Genomic DNA, 23,196 nt, shown 5'->3' with positions numbered 1-23,196 from the left:
CCCCCACCCCTAATCAAGCCACAAACCTAGGCTCCTTGAACTGCTACACTAGTAATCTCGAAATGACAAATCCACTGTGGGAGGAAAGAGACCAAGTTCTATATGTTCCATTGAAACTGAAGTTGATAATCGACTCCCATCAGCTCTACTCCCATGTTTCCCAAATCCACACACTTCTCTGCTTTTGTAAAAGCTCTCAGGACAACTGTTATAATGTCCCTCTGCCATTCATTTGAGACTGCTGACTCACTGCTGAACAAATTCATGAAACTCATGAACACCTCTTCCAGCCTGTGGTCCAGATAGTCTCTGTAAAAGTAGATATAAAGGTCAAAACTTAGACCACATCACTGCAAAATTTGAACTCCAAGACCCACGCTGGATTTGTAGTTATCAGTTGAGCACAAAGTATCTGAGATGATCCAGAAACCCCTTTGAAGTTGCTGCCAGGTGAATGGAGCAGCATGGTAATACAGAAGGTTCTTCTTACCCGAGCTAATGACTGTGCTTGTGGTATTGGGGCCTAGGTTTTTCCACTGGAGAACACAGGGCAGGTCCTGGGGACCATCACACCACTCCACAACATAGCCTGTGGCATCTCCGGATTGGGGTTTCCAAGACACAGAAAATCCATCCTCTGTGCCGTTAACTCTTCCTTGTTCAACCTCTTCTGTACATACAAAGAGGGCACTGCTTCAGATTTAATTAATCATACATTTTGCAAAAATATCTAAAGAAGAAAATAAGCTTGCACGTGCAGTGTATCTAGGAGGTAAAAGCCCTACCTCTGCAATTGCTACGGGGCTTGGGTTAGGGCAGGAGGGATCTTCTCCCGCCTCTCACTCCAAACAAATATTCACACCTGCCCTTCAGATGCCCCCGTCCTGATCTTCTGAGACCCAAAGGGACGTCAGCCCCTAAAACCGGGATCAGCAAACCACCGCCAGCAGGACAAATCCAGCCTTGGAAGCTTGTTTTTATGACCCTTAAGCTAAGACTGGTTTTAAGATTTTTAAAGAGTTTTTAAAAACAAAGAATACAGAATATAGATTGGAGACTGTCTGGCCTATAATGCCTAAAATATTTACGCTCTGCCCCTTTACCGAAAAAGTTGTTGACCCTTGACCTAGAACTGTGTCTGGTACTTGATCTGCTTTCAAAACTCATCTGTTGAATGAATGAATAATTTGGCTTAATTGTCCCACATAATGCTGGCTGCTCCTGAACTAACTACTGTCTCCTAGATTTTAGGGGCAGAAACTGAGGTGAGTGTGGAGAAAAAAAGGAAAGAACAATTCAGGTATGTACTAAGCCAGATTATGAACGGATGTGCACGGTACGTATGACCTAGGATACCACCTCAACGTATTTTATGCACCAGGGTAGTTTTCCTAAGGTCTGACAATTGGAAAAAAGGTGATATTGTCTCAATGGACTACAGTTCTACTGATTTCAAGCGGGTCAGCCTAGATATTGAGGGATGAGAATGTCTCCTATTTCCGAGGCTAACTCCACAGCCTGCCACTGTTCAGAGGGCAGTGGTCCCTGGTGGTCACTCGAGTGAAATCAGACTCTGATCAAGCGGTGGACCTGCAAGCAGCTGTTCAGAGAGGCAGCCAGTGTGGTGCAAATGTTACATGGGACAGACTTAACACTCAAAATGTACTTGTTGCTTCTCTGCAATTCATATTTAACTGGGCATCTTTAATTTATCTGGCAATTCTAATTAGAGCTGAACATTGATGCGAAAGCAGGATGCCATTACATTTTCTAGGGCACCAAATTATCACCCAGCTGGGAACACTGAAAGGAATGTGCAGCCCCAGGCATGAGGCGAGAGGTTCCCCAAGAAGGCCTGTGCCTATCCTACCCACATGGCTTCTCTGTCTTCCTTCATCAGAGAGACAAATGTCTTTCATATTAAAACTGACATTTTCTACTTCACTTATTCACACTGACTAAAATTTCACCCCAAACTTAGAAGCATGACTCTTACTAAGCTGCTGCTTTAAAATTGCAAATATGTTTTGAGGAGTGGAGGTAGAGGGAAAGAGAAAGGGAATCTGTCTATTTTCTTTTTCTTCAGTCATTCACACTCTAGTGTGAATTGGCTAAACCTCCTTGGTCTGTCTCAGAGCACATCAGTGCCTTTATCCACTCTAGAGACTTAAGACTGTGGACCACATCAGGAAAGCTGGATAGGGCTTCACAAGGTGAAGGAATGGGTTCTAAAGGCAGGGCATGGGGAAGGAAGGTATGATAGGAACCCACAGATAGGGATGACCCCATAGAGATAATAGTGTTTAGCAGAGTTGTTTGAGCTGAGCCTCATTGGAGGCAGTGTTTTTTTAATCTGTCAGCTCCCCCAGGGTGAATGAAATGCCCACCTTTCCCGTTCGGCCCTAATAAAGACAGAATACAACTATTCACTTCCTTCTCTAATACAGTTCTTGACAAGCAAAGATTAGGTTAAGTGACTCCTTAGTTTTTCTCCTGTGGCACAATCCCAATTTCTTTTTCTTACTTGACACACGGGATAGTTCTTAAACAAAGTAAATAAAACAAAATAATAACACCCTCTAATCTAGCCCACTTAACCTAAATTTAAGCCTAATTTGAATGATAGGTATAAAGCAACGTGACATAACCCTACAAGCAGGGTCTGAAAATTTTTATAGCAGTAAGTGAAGGGTGACATTGTTGCAAGGTTCATGAATGACCTTAGGGTGTCTGTTGGGTCATGTCCAAGTGTGCAGTGTCTCAGAGTGTGTACTGCTGGGGGCGGGGTTAGTGCAGCCAACCTCTTTTCACAGCTCGCCCAAGAAGGAAATTTACACCATTATTAATTGTACAGGTAAGGTCATTTCCACCTTGTTTGGTCTCTCACAGGCTAAGGGTTTAGCCAGTTATCACCATTTTATTCCACAGCTTTGGCAAAGCCCTTCTCGAAAGATGATGCTAGCTCTCCTCGTGATGTCCAGAAATGTTCCTGGGCTCTTTATAGGTGGCCAAGACTGACAAAATATTCTGCCACATAATAAATGCACCTCATGTTTCATAAGCCACAAAGCACTTTCATACCATCTCTAACTCTCAGCTGGGACTGTTTGTCGGTGTTGCATTTATTTGAATAAATTTGAGACAATTTCCCAAGTTGGTGGAAGAATCCCTGAGATATGGCTGAAATCTTCTTCCCACACAAAGGAGGACTGCGCCAGAAACCCACTGACACGCCTGAACCCAAAGAAGATGACGGACAGCGTTTGGCAGCTAGATCTTTTTTTTTTTTTTTTTTTTTGGCAGCTAGATCTTTTGTCTCCCCAAATTACTGTCTTTCTGATTTATCCATCTCTGCCTAATAACACCATCAACACTTTTCTAGAGAAGAAAAACAAAACCAAAAACACTCACCGTTTTCAGGGTCTCCAGAAACGACAATTACGGAAGCAGGAGAAGGGCCCACACTGTTGTGAGCTGTGACATGGATTTGGTAAGAACACTGATCGAGGGTTAGTTCTGTGCTGCTGGCGGGAGCAGGGATGGAGAGGACCTCGAACCTGGATGGCTTGTCTAGATTTTCTACAATTACATTATAGAACAGGATCTTCCCGTTGGCATGCACTTTTGATAGTGGCTGAAAAAAATATTAAACAATCGTTTCAAAATGGGCTTTCCTCTGAAAAGAGTTTCTGTCCCTTGATTGAACACACACACACACACACACACACGCACACACACACCGGGCTAATTAAAACAGCTTAAGAGAGAAAATAACCTTCTAAACCAAGCTTGAAATCAGACATTCTATTCTAACTAAAATTGAGCAGAGAATAGGATCATTTGGGGGAGATCTCAGAGTATACTGTGTCCAGAGAGGAGTGACCAAGTCAGGAATAGAGAGAAAGGGGGACTCTTTAGCCTGGATTAAAACACACTCAGTGAGTATGGAGTGGGAAAGACAGGAGTAGACCCAGACGGGAGGGGCCTGAACCTCCGGCCTACCTTCCCGAGGACAGACAGTGCCCCTGGTGTGTGCACCCCCAGACATGAGATTGGACTGGGGCAACTGTTAGCTTGGGGTGTGGACAAAACCTGGACGTACAGACTGGCACGTCCACATGTGTGTGCATGGGGGTCCTCCCTGGTGGGGAGGACCGGAGTGGAGATGGGAAAAAGAGTGGGGTGGCCTGCGGCCAAGGACCAGCTCCCTCAGCATGGCCATGCTTTAGCATCAAACACTGAGGAATCCGAGAGTTCTTAACGCAAACCAGGCCTTCCACGTTGTCGTGAAGGCACGTCAGTTAAGATAGAAAGACAAGATTAATTTTATATTGCAGTTTTTTAGCTTGACTTATAACTTTTAAATATAAATACTCTGAATAGTTAAATATTTATAACTTTTAATTATGGTATATATTTCTCCACTTACACTCATGGACTGGGCCCTGCAGATGTTAGGGGAAGGCCTGAGGAGAAGTTAGGAGATGCAGTTCTAACAAGCAGAACTGGCCACCACTGTGCAAGAGGCTGCTGAGGAAGGAGTTACTGGTCCGGCGCTGGGGACATGGATGTGGAGCTGGGATTCCTCCACTGGGTAACAAATTCTACTGGATTCATGTTAACAGCCCTCCCCATCAGAAGACTGCACCAATGTCTAGTTTCAGTGAAAGATAACTGCCAAGCAAAAATCTGTCTCTTTGAACGTCTGTATCTCACCTTCCAGAATAAACTCACAGTAGGATGTCCCGACACCATCTTCAAGTTTCTCCAGACATCGGGAGCCTCTGAGGGAGCTGAAATTAACCAAAGAAAAGCTCTAGGGTCACAATATGCACATACAATAATACATTCAACCTTTCTCTAGTTTCGTCAACAAAAGTGACCACGGCCTGTCCTGCCTGAGCCTGCTTCTCGCTTTTTCACTCTCTGTGATTTCTACCCACTTGGCCGTGGCCATATTGGTCTCGCCTCACTAGGGGCACACAGTAGGTGCTTTACAAAAGGGCTGCTACATCTGAATGGGACATCACATGGGGCCTTTGTGAACTCAAGCCTCAGAGCTTCTGGAAGCCACCAAGGAATTTTGGAATCCTCTGTCAGTCCAATTCTAGGAGGTTAGTCAGGTAAATTTCCCATATTTGGAATTTCTAGGAGCAGCAGACTGTCGCTATTTCCTTGCCCCACTTGTGAAGGTGGCAATGGACACACTCAAGTGGAGAGCCCCAGGGGAAGGCTGCACTCTTCCCCGAGTTCCTAACTGCACACAGGCTGGCCTGTCGCTGCAGTCAGAGCCTGGGACCCCTTCCTTGTCACCCTCCTCCCCATGCACACCCAGCCCCCCAAGTTCCTGGCCTGGGCCAGCTGCCTGCATGTGGACCCTCAGGGCACTGGCTGCACACCTCTCCCCAGCATATGCCTCTCCCCACTCTGTTCTAGAAGAGCTTGATTCCTCGTCTTCCTTGCCAGTAAACGGTAGGACCAGCGATTTATGATTTGCTTCAACACATCTCTGTTCAAGAAGCATTGTTTTGCAACATAACACATACAGATTTAGTTCTCTGTTTCATAAAAATATAGTTTACAGTCCCCAATAACTGAAATTTAAGAAAGTCCTTTTTCTCCCCCTTAGTTACTGACACTTTCTACTCAACATAAAGGTGACCATATATTTTTAAAATCTATTAGAGGCAGATTTCAATTTTCTCAACAAGCCGTCGGAGAAGCCAATATTAAATCAAAAACATATTGAAATATTCGATGAGAGACCCCCAAGCTCAATGCAGAATCTTCAGCTGGTTTGTACAGGACTACCTGCAAGAAGAGAGAGTTGCGGCACAGCTGACGGTGCTCCATCTTTATGTCAATATAATTCCTCCCATGGGGTCATTTAGCTCTGCTCACCGTGACTCTGCTTAAGTAGGATTATAATACACATAAACATTGACTTTGCCAGCATTACGCAAAGTGTTATTCAAGATGAAAAAAAAATCTATGGATTCACCCTCAGTAGATGCATCTCATTTCCTTGTCATCATCGAAAGCAAAGTTAAGTATTTTGCAAGTTTATGATACTATAATCTAAAAGAAACTATTTACTAAAAATGCCATCTTTGTTATTTTTCATTGCACTAAATTTTAGGTGTAATGTTGGAATAAATTTGCAAAAAAATCCCAAAGCAATGCAGTATTAATAAAGTAAAAATTCTTTAATGAAACACAACTGAGGAATAAACCAAATTACCATCAGGAACGGGGCTCTGGAGGGGACTACCCCCAAGAAAAATGACTGGAGTCTTGGAGGGGAGTGGTGGGGGGGCTGACAAGGGGAGGAGGCCTGCTGAGCACCTCTGGAGACCAGCCCTAGGTGTGGGTTTTCAGGCACTGCCCTCGCCAGCCCGCCAATCAGAGTCACTGCTTTAAAACGTGCCCCCCGGGCTGAAACAGAAAGAACTCACCAGCTTACAAACACAAATAATAAGATGGAATAAAATAAATAGATACAATCCTTCCTTAGGCAGCAAAATAGCCAGTACTTGAATCACAAAGATCTCCAGGCTGTAATGACACCCCCGAGAGACAGACCACGCAGATGCCAGTCTGGGTCAGATCAGGGGGGAGCTCTGGAGTCAGCCAGCCTGGGCCTGAGCTACAGTCACAGCTCAGTCCCTTGCTAGCGGGGCCAATTAAACTCCTCACCCTCCCTGGGCCTCCGCGGCCTCATCTATCAAGTGAGGATAGTAACAGGACCGACTGCATGGTGGGAGGATTTGAGGGGAAAACACTGCAAGCACTTGGAGCTGTGTCTGGCACACACTAAACACTAGATAAACGGTAACTGCCCTGGTTACTGTTGTCACGTCTCTGCCTTTCATTAACTCTGCAAACCAGGCATGTCTCCCCAGTTTAGGGGCCCAAGTTGTTTCGTGTGTAAAGTGGGCAACAGTAAGACTTTATCATCTGGGATTGGAAGGAGGTGAAAGCAAGGCTGGGCCATCTCATCTCCTGAGGTTTATCTGAGGTCTAAGACATAGTTATTTGGGGGAAAAAGTCATTCATTCAGTCATTATTGAGGAAATGACCCCGGAGAGCATGATGAGAAGGCTCCCAGTTTGTTGTCACCGGGGGAACCAAAAACTTAACAACGATGATTCAGTTTCCAAATACCATTACATTTCCAAACACAGCTGTTTAGCATGAGGTCAGTGCTTTCCTCAGCACAAACGCTACTGTTTGTCCCCAGTCCTGAATTAAAAGTTTATACTAATTTACACAGCCCCAGATCCAACGGGAATCCAGCAATACCTTTAGCTTAGAAACCACTTTGGCAAACTGATGATCAGAGAGAAAATGTTCAGTAGAAATAACTCAGATGGCAAATGTCTGAGGTAGATATCTTCCCACTCGTATTTCATTAGGCATTTAATTTAGTCTTTTGTTGTTGTTGTGTTTTAAAGATGGTACCAAGCCTCTGTTGTTATACTTTCCCCTGAGTTTTTGGTACAAACAAAAGTTCTCAGAGAAGCCCACCCGTCTCCTGTCAGTCAGTTTAGATCCTTGGGATGTCAGGGAGCGGAACGTACCAGCTTCAGCTGTGTTGAATTTTTGACTAATCAATTCACTCCATTTCCAGAAGTGGTTGGTATAAGCACAGCGTACTCGGGCCACATATTCTGTGTCAGGCTCCAGTTCACTTAAGAGGTATTCACCATTCACCTTGATGGAAACATTGCTTTGCTTGATTAAAAAAAAAAAAAAAAAAAAGGTTGGGGGGAGAAGAAGACAGAAGTATTGGTGAGCATACTTCATTGCAAAGCCAAATCACACACAGAGTAAGACCTGATTTGGAGTAAGACTAGTTCTTCTTTGAGAAAAAAAAAATCTCTAGACTCTAAAAGTTTATGATTAATTTCCTGGACCTTTTAAACAGATGACCCATATCATTTGAACACACATAGGAATAAGAGTTTAAAGAGATTTCACTCACCAGTCTCTCTGTTTAGACACAAAGAAATTCTTGAAAATAGAAAGTTAAACACTTACTTGTATCACTTTTCCTTCAGCAAGGAGTTCAAGCTGACACAAAAGTGTGGAATTGTTTCCAATAGAGTGTACCTTCCAGGTCATGGTGGCTTCTGTGGCACCAACATTTTTAGGTAATAAGTTATAGGGAGTCATTGGATGAACTGAAAAAAAAAAAAAAATGAAAAAATGAAAAAATTTCAAGCACAGATCCAAAAGGACTGGTAAATAGGCAGTTCATTTTTATATTGATTTGTTCAATAAGCATTTTTGTTTATTTCTGAGAAAATGGCAAACAAAACCAGACTTGCAGCCAAGATGGAGTAAGCCAAGTATAGCCTTTTCTCTCACTGATTACATTAGAAACTCTGAACAAATACAAAAAGAAACTGAGGACTTTTAAAATTAAACAAAAGCAGTCAAGAATGTAGAGGGGAGTCAAAACTTGAAGTGGCCCATCAAAGAGAATATAACAGAACCCAGAGTCTAACCAACGTAACATTAACAGTTTCAAGGATACAATCCGAAATTATTAGACATACAAAACAAAACCAAAAAAGAGAAAATGTCACCAATTTTCGAGGAAAAAGACAATCAGCAGATGTCAACTTTGAGATGACCCACGCCTCAAGATGACTCCCTTAGAATGCTACAATTAGATAAAGAGTTTAAAACGGATCCATGAGGTATAAGTAAATGCATCCAGGGACTTCCCTGGTGGCGCAGCGGTTAAGAATCCGCCTGCCAATGCAGGGGACATGGGTTCGAGCTCTGGTTCAGGAAGATCCCACATGCCGTGGAGCAGCTAACTAAGCCTGTACCCCACAACTACTAAGCCTGCGCTCTAGAGCCCACAAGCCGCAACTACTGAAGCCCATGTGCCACAGCTACTGAAGCCTGTGCGCCTACAGCCTGTGCTCCGCAACAAGAGAAGCCACCGCAATGAGAAGCCCGCGCACCGCAACGAAGAGGAGCCCCTGCTCGCCACAACTAGAGAAAAGCCCACGCACAGCAACGAAAACCCAACGCAGCCAAAAATAAATAAATTTATTAAAAAACCAAAAAGTAACTGCATCTGAAATGAATAAAAGGAAAACACTTCTCAGCAGAGAAACAGAAACTATTTTTTTTTAAAAAAAGAATTAAATGGAAATTTCAGAATGGAAAGATAGAATATCTGAAATAAAAAAACCTTCCACCTTACGCACTTCCACAGTTGCTATGTGACCTGGCCACTGCCTACCACTCCAATCTCCTTTCTCTCATGGGAAAGACACAAGGATATTCTTCCCTGCATGAAACACCCAGAGCATGTTCCCACCTCAAGGCCTTTTCAAATCCTGTTCTTTTTTTTTTTTTTTTGCGGTACGCAGGCCTCTCACTGTTGTGGCCTCTCCCGTTGCGGAGCACAGGCTCCGGACGCGCAGGCTCAGCGGCCATGGCTCACGGGCCCAGCCGCTCCGTGGCATGTGGGATCTTCCCGGACCGGGGCACGAACCCGTGTCCCCTGCATCGGCAGGCGGACTCTCAACCACTTCACCACCAGGGAAGCCCTCAAATCCTGTTCTTTTGCTCCAAATGTTCTAGATGTTTTCTGCCTCCTCATCCTTCAGTGCCCTCATCCCAACTGAAGCAGCACCCCAGGCATTCTCTATCCCTCACCTGAATTTTATCTTCTTTCCAGGACTTAGCGATGCTTGAAATTACGTTATTAACTTGTTTACATGTTTACTGTGTGTCTCCATGCCCCACTCTCAAGCCTCTCTCCAAACACACACTAGCATGTACACACATTAGGGGCAGTTACTCAACTCTGTTCACCGCTGGGTGCCCAGTGCCTGCTACATTGGTGGCACCCTGTAATTAGGTGACTGAAGTGATCATTAAGTTGAAATCTAAATGAGGTGTAGAATTAAGAAGGCAAAGGAGAAGTACAAGAATTCCAGAAAAAATGAACGAGTTTAAAGATGCTGCATTTCATAGGAGAGGCAGGGGTGTGGTCAAAACATAGAAAGAGATATTCAACTTCAGGTTGTGCAGATCCAAACCATTGCAAAATACCACTTAACATCCATTCAACTGACAAAAATGCAAAGGGTGACAAAACCAACTTGGAGAGAATATACTGGTACAACCACTTTGGAAGCGAATTTGGCATTATCTTGTAAGTTGAAGAACATTCACATTTTCTGAGTCCTCACCAATTCCATTCTTAGGTATATAGGTATATACGCAAGAAAAACAGCTACAACTCTAGGTGTGTACTGGATATGTATATCAAAATGCTCTTATTAACACTGTATCCAAGAGCATAAACCTTGCGACAATCTGAAAATCCACCAAAAGAGATGAATGAATAAAACACTGTATATTTATGCAACAAAATCCTCTACAGCAGCGAAAATGGACTACAACGACACTCAGTAATATGGGTAAATATTAGCAATTTAATATTGAATAAAAGCAATTACTAGCTTGATGTGTCATATACATTAAAACAAAATAAAAACAGTATTTTGGGGATTTCATAAGAAAATGAGAATACATACACATGCACACACATGATTTAAATCTGTTATCTTAGTGGAAGGAGCAGGGTGGGGGGGCTGTGGGATGGGAGATGAAGTAAGTGATTGTCAGATTTCTATTTTGAACTTGAGGTAAGCTCGTTGGTGTTTATTACATTATCAAAATAAACAAATAATGGGGACCACAAGTCATGCACGCACCCAAGTTTATAACTTGGCACAAACAAGTTATAAACTAACACCTTCGCTTAGGATGTGAATTAGGTGAAAATCTACGGCACGTTTACTTGATCACACAGTGTGTCAAAGAAAGATACGCTCGTGACCACAGTGGGCTACACTCAAGTCTCACCTCGTTGGGTCAGGTTAAAAAGAATACTGACACTTCTTTTTCTTAAGTAGTTTTCAGCCAGGAGTGTGAAGTTATAAGTTTCTTGTGAGTCTTGAGCTACTTGCCAATCACACCAGTTTCTGTGTTTACAAAGTGTCTTTTTTCCGGAAAATCTTAAAGAAAAAAAAAACAAAAAACACCACACAACAATTTCAGGGTTTACATTTTTGTCAATGCAGATATGTATCCCTGAATCCACTGAGTAACCCTGAGACACACTCAGTGGCTTTCAAACTATGTTCCACACGACAGCATCGATCCGTCACCAACAAATACCAATGACGAAAATATTGTTTCAAAAAATTTGACCTATGCGGTTAAATGTGTAATGATGAATTGCTGACTTCTCCTCTTGAGTGGTGAAAACTTTCCTTAGTTTACTTTGGATACTCTTAAAAAGGTAGAAATTAGGTAGACCTAGATTACCACATGGAACTATTTTCATATCAAGATTCACCATTAACAGCCTTTCTTATCATTTTTATGCTACATTGTCCTTTAACAAAACTCAGGTAGAAAGTATTGTATACCTGTGACCACTTAAAGATTTCTTCCTGACCCTGGCAGGTGGTTTGAAAATATTTGTTCAAATTTTCTGTAACACTGTCACAAGTACCTTAAACAAGGAAGAATCCATCACTAATGTAACCAAAGCTCACTTACGATTCAAATAAAGTATAGCTTTGGGAAGGCTGTTTAGTCAAGCCAGTGTCGCTCCCGGGATCCCAAGTACAGGTCAAAGTCTTGAGGTCCTGGGTTTCACAAGAAAAGTCCTTGGGCTCTTCAAGCACTTCTGTCCGTACAAGGAAAAAAGAGATGAAAGACCTAGCTAAAGCTCTTTATCGAAAGACAAGTGAAATGGAAAGTTCTCTTTGGGGTCTGAGGCCACAGAGTTGCTCTGAACAATGGAAAGATTACTTCAGTGGGGGCCAACGCATCAGCAGCTCCAGAAAGGCACACTGCGGGTACCTCATCTTGGTCCCTACTCTTTCCTTCCCTGGTGCTTTGCTGGGGTATCACCGAGGATGGCAGACGTGTACTGCATGTGGTCTGCACTCTGTCTACCTGATGAAAGTTGTAGCCCCAGTGCCTGCTAGCAGCATTCAACAGTACTGCCACATGCAGACGGAGTGAACAGAACAATGAATGAATGGGGTCAGCGTTGCTTGGTGTTTCATTGTAGATGCCCTGGCTTACAGGGAACCTGGGCTGTGCTTGGGATGCCGGGAAGCCAGATCTGGGGACCCTGCTAAACTCAGCAGCTGGAGGCTGAGAGTTCTAAGAAATGTACGGGCAGCCAAGTCCCCGAGGCACCGCAGTTCTCGGAGGCCACGCCAAGTGGCACAGGTGACCAGGCGTCTGGGAGATCAAAACAGCCTTTGGCAGGGGAAGCAGGGAGGGAGGAGTTGCAGATACCGCCCCACTGTGCAGGGGAAGGGAGGCCACTGGGTGAGCACACAGACCTACAGGGAAAGTGAAACGCTGCCTTCTCTCCCTTCGCCATCACCCATGGAGGTACCTGACACCTCTGCACCCAGTTAAGAACAGCAGCGGCCTCATCTGCGGAAGTCCTACCGCGTGCGGCCACCATACCGGTGCGGGGCCCTGGCCGTATGCAGTAACCCTCACAACAGCCGTTACTGGGCCCATTCACAAAGGAGAACACTGAGCTGAAGAGGCTGGGAAACCTGGCCAAGAAGGCACTCCCAGCCGTGGCAAGAAGAGTCAAACCTGGGTCTTCGGCCACCACCTCGGCTGTCTCTCTAGGGCCATCCAGCCTGCAGCCCCTCTCCTCCCTCTCCCAGCCTGCAGCCATTCCAGCATGGCTAACGCAAAGCAGGACATCTTCCCAGTGGTCCAGGTCATGACCTGAACTTTCTCCCGAACGCTCTTGCTTCCTAGGAATAAAACTGTCAGTAAACTCAAGAAAACAACAGGAAATCCGACAAGTATTGCTTCAGACTGTCTTTGCCAGAGGCTCTCCTAGAAGACTTGGGAAACAAAAGAAAATTGAGGCCACGAGTGGAAACGTTTCCTTGTCTTCTGGGAAAGGAAATTTGATCTATTCCACAGGAAATGGGAGGGGGGCACAGAGATGTGTACACTCACTTGAGACAAAGAGAACGATGCCTCCCAAAACACCTCCCTGGTCCACCTTACAGAAGACATTTGTCCCTTTTTCCCTAATAAAAGACACGTTCTTCAACTCGAATGCAGACACACTTCGATCAAGCTGTTCTCCATATATCTGTACACCTTCCAAATAACAGGATATGTTATCCTGATGGATCCTAGAAACGTAACAAATGGTGACGTTGGAGCCTTCTTCCACCAGCTTATCTTTAGGGAAAACAAACAATGGATCATGTCCAAGCATATTCTGTGCTGCAAGATAAAAGAAGACAGCTCAGTTAGACTTGGACACAAAAGTCAAACCAGCCCCCTCCTGCCTCACTCTCAACAGATAACTTTAGCTTTTTCTGCCTCCTGGAGAAAACAGGAACCTAAAATTTCTACAGCAAATCTATAAACTTCGGTGTGTGCAAACAATCCTCTGTGCCATCCCTCCTACTGTCGCGATAATACCACTGCTCCTGTTCTTACTCTTGTTCTTACTGTGGAGACTGCACCATGACTGTCGCTCTGCGATGATCGTGTCATTCCTGCTTATAGGTTATTAGGACAGCAGTAGCTGCTCTGTACTAATCCCAGCCATGTGGGAGGCCCTGTGTTAAGTGCTTATGTATATTCTCTCTTGTCATCCTTACCACCTTACAGCAATGGGGTGGGCAGGACTGAGCCCAAGTTCACTCACCCAGCAAGTGGCAAAGCCACATTCACACCCACCAGATCTGCCCAGCTCCCAAGCCACGTGTCCCTCATAATCTCTAAATTGTCCTGTAGATCACTCCTCTTCCACCTTCTCAGATGCCATTCACCCAAAGAGCTCCTTTCATTTCCATCTTCCGTCTGTGTGGCCCATCAGCACGTAAGAATCCTCAGGTCTCTGTCATTTTAGCCAAACTCACCATCCTCCATGCCTCCCTCCAGCCTCCTCTCCACCCGCTCCTCCACAGTCAGCCTCCCCAGGGACCTGCCTGTGCCCATCGCTCAGCTGTCGATCACCCCCTGCTCACCTAGGCCCCTGCAGTCTGGCTGCTGGCCCACCAGGGCTATAAAATTGCCATCACTAAGGTCACCCAGGTGGAGTGGCCTGGGTGTGGGATTTTCTTTTAAGGTCTCCAGGTGATTCTATGTGCAGCCATGGTTGAGAATCATTGCTTTGGGGATTAGGAATAATCAGCCTTGAAAGAAATCAAAGAAGAACATGAAAAGATGGAAAGATATATCCTGTCTTGGATTGGAAGAATCAATATTGTCAAAGTGACTATACTACCCAAGGTAATCTACAATCCCTAACAAATTACCAATGACATTTTTCATAGAACTAGTACAAAAAATTTGTATGGATACACGAAAGACCCCAAATAGCCAAAGCAATCTTGAGAAAGAAAAATGGAGCTAGAGGAATCAGGCTCCCTGACTTCAGACTGTACTACAAAGCTACAGTCATCAAAACAGTATGGTACTGGCAAAAAAACCAGAAATATAGATCAATGGAAAGGGATAGAAAGCCCAGAGATAAACCCACACCTATAGTCACTTATTCTATGACAAAGGAGGCAAGAATATACAACAGAGAAAAGACAGTCTCTTCAATAAATGGTGCTGGGAAAACTGGAGAGCTACAGGTAATAAAATGAAATTAGAACATTCTCTAACACCATACACAAAAATAAGTTCAAAATGAATTAAAGACCTAAATGTGAGACCAGATACTATAAAACTCCTAGAGGGAAACGTAGGCAAGACACGCTTTGACATAAATCACAGCACTATCTTTTTTGGTTTCACTCCTAGAGTAATGAAAATAAAAACAAAAATAAACAAGTGGTACCTAATTAAAGTTAAAAGCTTTTGCACAGCAAAGGAAACCATAAACAAAATGAAAAAACAGCCCTCATAATGGGAGAAAATATTTGCAAATGAAGCAACCAACAAGGGATTAATTTCTAAAATATACAAACAGTTCATGCAGCTCAATATCAAAAAAACAAACAACCCAATCAAAAAATGGACAGAGGACCTAAATAGACATTTCTCCAAAGAAGACATACAGAGGGCCCAAAAAGCACATGAAAAAATGTTCAATATCACTAATCATTTTAGAAATGCAAATCAAAATGACAATGAGGTATCACCTCACACTGGTCAGAATGGCCATCATCAAAAAGTCTACAAACAATAAATGCTGGAGAGGGTGTGGAGAAATAGGAATGTTCTTACATTGTTGGTGGGAATGTAAATTGGTGTAGCCACTATGGAGAACAGTATGGAAGTTCCTTAAAAAACTAAAAATAGAGCTACCATATGATACTACAATCCCCCTCCTGGGCATATATCCAGAGAAAACCATAATTTGAGATACATGCACTCCAATGTTCATTGCAGCACTATTTACAATAGCCAGGACATGGAAGTAACCTAAAAGTCCATTGACAGATAAATGGATAAAGAAGATGTGATACATATATGCAATGGAATAGTACTCAGCCATAAAAAATAATGAAATAATGCCATTTGTAGCAACGTGGATGGACCTAGAGATTATCATACTGAGTGAAGTAAGCCAGACAGGGAAAGACAAATAACATATGAGAGCACATATATGTGGAATCTAAAAGAAAAAAAAAAGACACAAATGAACTTATTTCCAAAACAGAAAGAGACCCACAGATACAGAAAATAAAAACTTATGATTACCAAAGGGGAAAGGAGGGTAGGGGGAAGGGATAAATTAGGAGTTTGGAATTAACATATAAACACTACTATGTATAAAATAGATAACCAACAAGGACCTACTGTATAGCACAGGGAACTATACTCAATATTATGTAATAACCTATAAGGGAAAAAAATCTGAAAAAAAAAAATGTATAACTGAATCACTGTGCTGTACACCCAAAACTTACAGGATATTGTAAATCAACTATACTTCAATAAAAAAAATTTTTTTAAGGAATAATCAGCTTTTCTTGAGTTAGTTTGGAGGTTATAGTTTTGGTAAACCTAGTCCACTGTACGAAAGTTGTTGATAATGTTGTTCTTTCCTTCTCTATTGCTACCTTTTTAATCTCTATTTTTTCTGTTAAGTGTGTCTCTCAGCAATAGGATGTGATGGTTAAGAGAATGGCCTCTGGAGCCAGATTGTCCAGGTTAGAATTCTGGCTCTACCACTTCGTAGCCTGATGACCCTACATGGGATTTTTTTTTTTTTTTTTTTTTTTTTGCGGTACGCGGGCCTCTCACCGCCGTGGCCCCTCCCACAGCGGAGCACACGCTCCGGATGTGCAGGCCCAGCGGCCACGGCCCACGGGCCCAGCCGCTCCGCGGCACGCGGGATCCTCCCGGACCGGGGCACGAACTCGCGTCCCCTGCACCGGCAGGCGGACTCTCAACCACTGCGCCACCAGGGAAGCCCCGCATGGGATTTTTTTAAAGCTATCTGTGCCTCAGTCTCCTCATCTGTGAAGTAGGGATAAGAATTATATGTATTTCATAGGGCTGATGTGAAGATGAAATTAATACATATAGTGCCGAAAGCAGTGACTAGAATGCAGATTTGATTCTATTATTAGTATTAAATTAATCATTGGGCCTCTCATGAGTTAACATGCTATCAGTTTGAATGAATACATTTGCATAAACACTTAGCTAAGGAATGGTTCTCTTGACAGGAATTTCAGATAATCTGTCAACGTATATAGTTGAGAGCACCAAATGCCAGTGCTTTACAACTAACCTGTAGCTTAGCTGAAGCATAAGAAATTGTGCAAAATGCTAAATTTTAATAACAAAATAATCAAAATTAAGAGACCTTTTAGTAATTAAACATAATTATCCATGATCTCTCTCATAATTATCCATGATCTCAAATCAAGAACTGCTTCCAGTTTTCCATATTTCCCTCCCTTGTCTCTACATTAGGGGTTGACAAGCTATGGCCCATGGGCCAATTCCAGACGCCATCTGTTTTTGTAAATAAAGTTTTATTGGAACACAACCACTCATTTATTTACACTCTGCCTATGACTGCTCCCATGCTACAATGGCAGAGTTGAATAGTCACGATAGAGAATGTAGGGTTGTAAAACCTAAAGTATTTCCTATCTTGCCCTTTACAGAAAAAGCTTCCCAAATTCTGCTCTAGATGAATACACATTTTGTGTTGTTCTAACAAAAACATATGTACAATTTATGTCCTGTTTTGTTCACTTAGCATTCTATAATATACACACTTCACACCTATGGAAAATGAATACTAAATTGTCTGAATTTGCATAATTACCTCAATGAATAAATTCAGAGGGAAAATCCTTAGACCTCTGTCTCCTGGTGGCAAGTTTCACACCTATGCTTTTTAGACCCAATAGGAGCCAAAGAAAAATAATGCTGGTGTCTACCCAGGGTTTCTCAACAGGGACTTCCACTATTTGACTACTGGTCCCCGAGAAATATTAGATAGTAAACCCCTTCACTCTTTTATCACCTCACTTCTTACCATCTGCTTCCTCCCATGAACTCCAGTTGCTCCAGAACCCTGGCTTGGGAATCCTGGCGTCATCCACCATACTCCTCATTCTTATAAAGTGTGCCGCACATTCCAGAGGAAGCTCGGATTCCCAGCTCCAATGCAGGACTTGGTTCCGCTTCACAGTGGTGCTGTAGTTCTCCTAGAAATAAAGAGAAATACTTGGAAACATATAGCCGTGTGGTCCTGGGAAATGGCTTGGCTGGACTTATCCCAAAGCACACACCTAAGAGTCCACTGTAACTCCAGGATATGGACAAATGCAGTCTGTTCTCAGCCAGCCAGCTTCCGAGCTCTGACGGCCCAGCAAGGAACCAGCCTTGGCCTCCTGCCTTTCGAAAACTTGGCTCCCAACCCCTCTGGGCCTCCAATTCCAGAGGGCTCAAGTGAGAGAGAAAACAGAAGCTACTGGAGTCTTGGGGGAAAAGATCAGAGAAAGAAGGTGTGCACACAGTGCTGGTCACAAGAGCGTGCTAAGAAGATTCTTGCACACTAGAGAATTAATTGAGGCACCCTTTTAAAAATGAGCAAGATTGATGAGAATTTTCTAATATTCATCAGATCAAGTTGGCCCAATCTCAGTAGAGCGGGCAGTCCTTCATGGTTCCCAGGAATTCCACTGTCTCCCAGAAGTCAATAGATGACTCCCAATGATTGCTTTGGTTTTTGTCTCCTGTCTTTTCAGATACGGTGGCCACATGGACCATCGCCCCTCCCTTGAGCTCCAACCTTCAGAATCTTTAGTCCCCAGAGATGTCAACCTCATGGGAACGCCCTACACTGTGTTCTTGGGAAGCCTGTCCAAGTTGTACTGTAATTTGCTTTTCCCGCACAGCGTTTAGTCTTAATCTTTCTAAGACAGTGGTATTTTCATTCTTTAACGCAATAAACTTCAACAGCTCCTTCTACACCTGACCCTGTCGTCCAAGGCCATTTACAGTATGACTCCAACTGCCTCTCCCTTGCAGGACTCCTGTCTCCAGACACAGTGGTCCGCCCCACACTTCGGGAAGAGCTGTATGCTTTACTCCACAGTACTTGCTCACGCGGCCTTCCAGGTTTCGCGTCCCCAACTCTCCCTCTGAATTGGGAATTAGTCCCAACCTTCAAGCCCCTGTTATACCCCATCTTCTTCATGAAGTCTTTCTTGCTCTTCCTTCTGGTTTCCTCCCATCCCCACCTCTGCCCGAGCTCCCCTGCATACTGGGGGTAGTTGGTGGCATTTCATCTGTGGTTATGCCTCTGACTCAAGTATGGCACCCAGAAAGCAGGGAATGGGCTTCATTCTTCTTCGTGGACCATAGCTCCAGGCACCCATGCTTTCAGTGGGCCCCTCCAGGACGCCTGCTTTCTGCACCCACAGCTGGGAGACAGGGACAACAAAAATCTTGCCCTTCCTGGGGAAAACTGAGTCTGCATCCATTTTTCTAAGGGCCAATGGCAAGTCCTACAGTGAAGACGAGGGGGGCGGCACACACGTCACACGCAACCAGACTTGGAGGCCTTCCTCCACCTGTGCCTTCCCCTCCCCAGGCCGCCAACCTTAAACAGTGGCCTTGGCCGAACCAAACACAGCCCCGGAAGGAGAAGCACTTCGTCCACCTGAAAGGCACCTAGTCGTGCACGTCCTTTCTCACGCTAAGCAGAACTCCCATTTGTAAAACATTTATATTATTTCGGTTTATTGTATTCCTTTATCCCTAGATTACAAAACATATATTTTTTTTTTTTTTTTTTTTTTTTGCGGTACACGGGCCTCTCACTGTTGTGGCCTCTCCCGTTGCGGAGCACAGGCTCCGGACGCGCAGGCTCAGCGGCCATGGCTCACGGGCCCAGCCGCTCCGCGGCATGTGGGATCTTCCTGGACCGGGGCACGAACCCGTGTCCCCTGCATCGGCAGGCAGACTCTCAACCACTGCGCCACCAGGGAAGCCCCAAAACATACATTTTTAAGTACAAGTTCTGTGGTCCTGATCCATGCAACACTTACTGTCTAATACGAGCGATCACAGGTACCTTTTCTTAATTATTATTTAAGAACCAATACCAAAATAAATAAATAAAAGGAACTCTGTCAGTCCTAGTGACCTCGCTGTAATGTCAACAAGCCGCCGGCTGGATTTTGCCTCCCCCATCTCTTGGGAATTCGGCCACTTCTCTTGTCACCACGGTCACCACCCACTCCAGGCCCCTCTCCTCTAGACCGACCCCGCTGCTTGCTTCCATTCCAACTGGTCACACTTCACCTCCTCCAGTTCTCCCAACTTCTCTCCACTGTGTGGCCGGAGTGAGCTTTCTTTAAGACTTCCAATCAGAGCTCATCACTCCGCTTCTCACCGCTCCCTGGATATAAAACAGCATCTGGGCATGACCCTCGGTGTGTGTGTGGTCTAGCCCTGTCCTGCCCACCCCACATGCCCCGCGCTTTCAGGCCTGAAGGCTCCCAGCCCCTTTCACTCAGGACCTCTGCTCACCCCAGCTGGATCTTCCTGGGACATTCCTCCTCACCCTGCATGCTAAATTAGCTTCTAATCTTCTTTCCTATTTTGGCTCCAACTGCCCTTCCTCTAAGGTGCTGGAGAAGGTCAGGCCTGATCTCACCCCACAGCCCCGTGTCAGCGACCTGCACTCCTCACGCCTGGGATACTCTGAGTTGTGTGATCATCTCCTTATTTTTGCTCAGCACTCACAGCCCCATGCCTGGAATAATGCCTGGACCTGAGCCCACAGTCTAAAACTCTGTGCTGAAGGATTTCATCCGTTCATTACTATGCAGTGAGCTCTGTTTTTCCCAGACACTCTCTGTGTGGATTCCGTCTAACCACAAGTTGTGCTTTGTGGTCTTTATAGGCCCGTTGTGGAGGAGATAAAACTTTTCGTTGAATGCCTCAATTCAGCAACTTTTAAAAATGTGATGACTGTGTCTGGGCTGTTTTCATTCATCCAAGTGGCAAGTTTAATTGGGCCCTGGCAGACATTAGTATGTTACAAAAACCCGGCATTTACACAGAAGTCCAACAGATCACTGATTCATTCCTGAGAAGTGAGCTCATCCCTCACTGACTCGCGCTCCAAGCCTCCTTCCAAGCTTGAGCTGCTACTCTACTCTGCCTTCTCCTGCCATTGACGGAACCGTAAAGCAAGCGGCTGGAGAGGCTGCGGGCAGAACCCTGGCCAGGGTGAGCACGTAGTGCAGCCTGAGTGGCCAGCGCCGGCCAGGAGGCAGCTCAGAGTCCCTGGTCCAGCTGTGACAGCCTCGGTCAACATGCTTCTCCTGTGGCTTGTTTGGGAACAAAACAGTCTGAGGCATGAGTGAGGGTGCGTTACAGGGACCTGCCCTATGAAAGGGAGATCATGGTCCAGACGGAAGCGACCTCTCTCAGCTGCTTTGTCTGACCCTTAACTGGAGGGGGACCTTATGTCTGTCCTTGACTTCAGGCCTGAGAGGTTCAGACAAGGGCTTCTCTTGGCATCGTCTGTTCTGGGACACGTGGAGACTGATGACCTGGGAAGACGGCCTGCGGCTGTCACCCCTGTGGGGGGCCCGGGGCTCCAGCCAGAAACAGAGCTGCCTCGAGAGGGGCAGTTCCCTCCTCTGGGTGTGGCAGGTCCTCCACCACCCAACCCCAGCAGGAAAAGGGAGAGTTCTGTGTGGACACGGTCAGGGTGAGGCCGTCTCAGTTTTTCTTAAATTGTCCTCTTAGCGTTGTTCTGTGTGTCCTGGACTTTCTCAACTGTGCTGTAAACAATTCAAGGTCAAAGGTGTTTTTTCTTTTCCTGTTCCTGACATCTGGCATAGGCAGGTATGATCATCTTTTGTCAAATGAATAAATGACAGGAAAAAGAAGAAAAAAAAAAAAAAGCAGCACTACAAACCTCTCTGTGCCTTAGTTTTCTCCTCTGTTGGGATCAGGCTGACCTGGGTGTTATGGGGACCATATAACCGACAAGGCAAAACTCTACCCACAAACATCTCCAGCCTTGGTAGGTTACACAAGGAGGTTTCACCAGCAGCTTTACCTTGAAAAGAGAACTACCTGAATCAAAAGTGTAAACAGATACGAACAACTGTCTATTCACGTGTTGCTATTGTTATTTTCTCTACTATGAAAGCAGAAAGAAGTGTCTTTTAGAAAAATAAAGAATGGGATCAACTTGGTCTATGGTTAATGTTACTTTCGCTATTGGGGTTAAGTGCTAGTTTTCCACGAATTCCTCCAGCTCTTCTCTCAAATTTCTTTTCCTTAGATAATTCTTAGCCTCAATATGACCTCTGCTCGATGTTGTACTGGGTCCAAATCAACAACCAGTGTATCCATCAACAATACAAAAAATGGGAAAATACAAAAATTATTAGCATGAGGGGGATGGTGGGAAGATGGGCTGGCGGTGGGGAGGGAACAGCTGTACATAAGCATTGCTGTTGTTTAAAGTCAGAACACCAGGGAACACAATGCAAGTGCTTCTTGGATCTGTGTCTCCTGGCCTGCAGAACTAACAATAATAAACTAAGTTTGGCCTCAAAAAAAAAAACAACCCAACACCGAACAACTCTCATGGTGGGAAGCTGCCCTTTGAGGGGTGGAATTCTAGACCTGGTATCAATCCTAAATCAACAGTCAGAATGATATTTAACTTAGGCCACTCACTCAGATCTCAAATGCAGTGATGGATAAGGAAAGTAACTGGAGCCTTTAAAGCTAGTAGCCTTTATGCTTTGCTAAAGGAACTGACCACCTGGCTCCCTGTACTCACGCCTCCAGCACCTGAGAGGAGAGTGGCCGTCCACTAGCAAACGGAGGTCCCCAGTAATGACACAGCACTGTGTTGCCCTTCCCTCCAACGCAAATTCTCTGTTCCCTTCAGTGGGAAAATATCTCACTGTCCTTCAACATCCCATGCTAATAAATGATCATGATGTGGGCATAGATTATTAAGGTTCCCTGCACCATAAATGGTAATTGAAAGAAACTACCAAAGTTTGTAAAGCAATTATACTCCAATATAGATGTTAGGAAAAATAAATAAATCAACTACCAAAGTGTCCCAATGCACTAGATGGGGAAGCATCACACAAAACAGACACAACCATGATTTAAACCAGACAAGTGAAAAATCGCTCCCAAATAATTCAAAGGCAAAAAGTGTGTGAAATTCAGGACTTTCTAAATTTAATTTGTGGTAGAAAAAGCCACATATGAGGCAACAAAGGACTCTAAGTTACTCTCCAACATGGCCCATGGAGAACCTCTTCGCTGATTAGGGCAGAAAATGCTAGAATGGTTTATTCCTTGCATCTCAGCATAGCATTAGTAAAGAAACAGCCTGCGAGCCACAGGGGCATGAAAAATGTTGCCAAACTCTTATATCTGATTTAGGAAGATCTCTGGTGGACAGGGAAGGAAGAAGGAAGAGGAATAAGGTGATTGATCTTCATGGATTTTTGGAATCCAGTATTCACAAGGACAGACCCCAACAGCTTCCACAGGGAACAGAGCAGAACTGAGAAAATGATCTGATTCGTAGCACAGCCCATCCAACCTACCAAACCAATATTGTCATGTTATTTTGTCCGGAACCCTCTTTTTTTTTTTTTTTTTTTTTTT

At 44.4% G+C, this 23,196-nt stretch overlaps 1 protein-coding gene across 7 annotated transcripts in view; it reads right to left on the bottom strand.

The window, feature by feature from the left end:
- The window catches only part of OSMR (oncostatin M receptor), a 53,896-nt gene that overhangs the window by 10,066 nt on the left and 20,634 nt on the right, over positions 1 to 23,196 (bottom strand). For 5 of the 7 annotated variants that reach the window (XM_024754672.1, XM_024754677.1, XM_024754678.1 and 2 more), the window contains exons 4-12: positions 17,561 to 17,732; positions 13,048 to 13,323; positions 11,602 to 11,731; positions 10,900 to 11,051; positions 8,041 to 8,183; positions 7,581 to 7,734; positions 4,717 to 4,793; positions 3,412 to 3,634; positions 491 to 670 (exon numbers count right to left, since the gene is read on the bottom strand). In XM_024754672.1, the coding sequence (XP_024610440.1) occupies positions 491 to 670; positions 3,412 to 3,634; positions 4,717 to 4,793; positions 7,581 to 7,734; positions 8,041 to 8,183; positions 10,900 to 11,051; positions 11,602 to 11,731; positions 13,048 to 13,323; positions 17,561 to 17,732 (1,507 nt within the window). Of the gene's footprint in view, positions 1 to 490; positions 671 to 3,411; positions 3,635 to 4,716; positions 4,794 to 7,580; positions 7,735 to 8,040; positions 8,184 to 10,899; positions 11,052 to 11,601; positions 11,732 to 13,047; positions 13,324 to 14,075; positions 14,244 to 17,560; positions 17,733 to 23,196 lie in introns of those variants that run through there. The other 2 variants (XM_024754676.1, XM_024754675.1) reach the window with 2 other exon arrangements.

The sequence above is a fragment of the Neophocaena asiaeorientalis genome, unplaced genomic scaffold, assembly GCF_003031525.2.
Source record: "Neophocaena asiaeorientalis asiaeorientalis breed wild unplaced genomic scaffold, Neophocaena_asiaeorientalis_V1.1 scaffold229, whole genome shotgun sequence".
Taxonomy (NCBI): Eukaryota; Metazoa; Chordata; class Mammalia; order Artiodactyla; family Phocoenidae; genus Neophocaena; species Neophocaena asiaeorientalis.
This window is presented reverse-complemented; position numbering and strand designations above follow the sequence as displayed.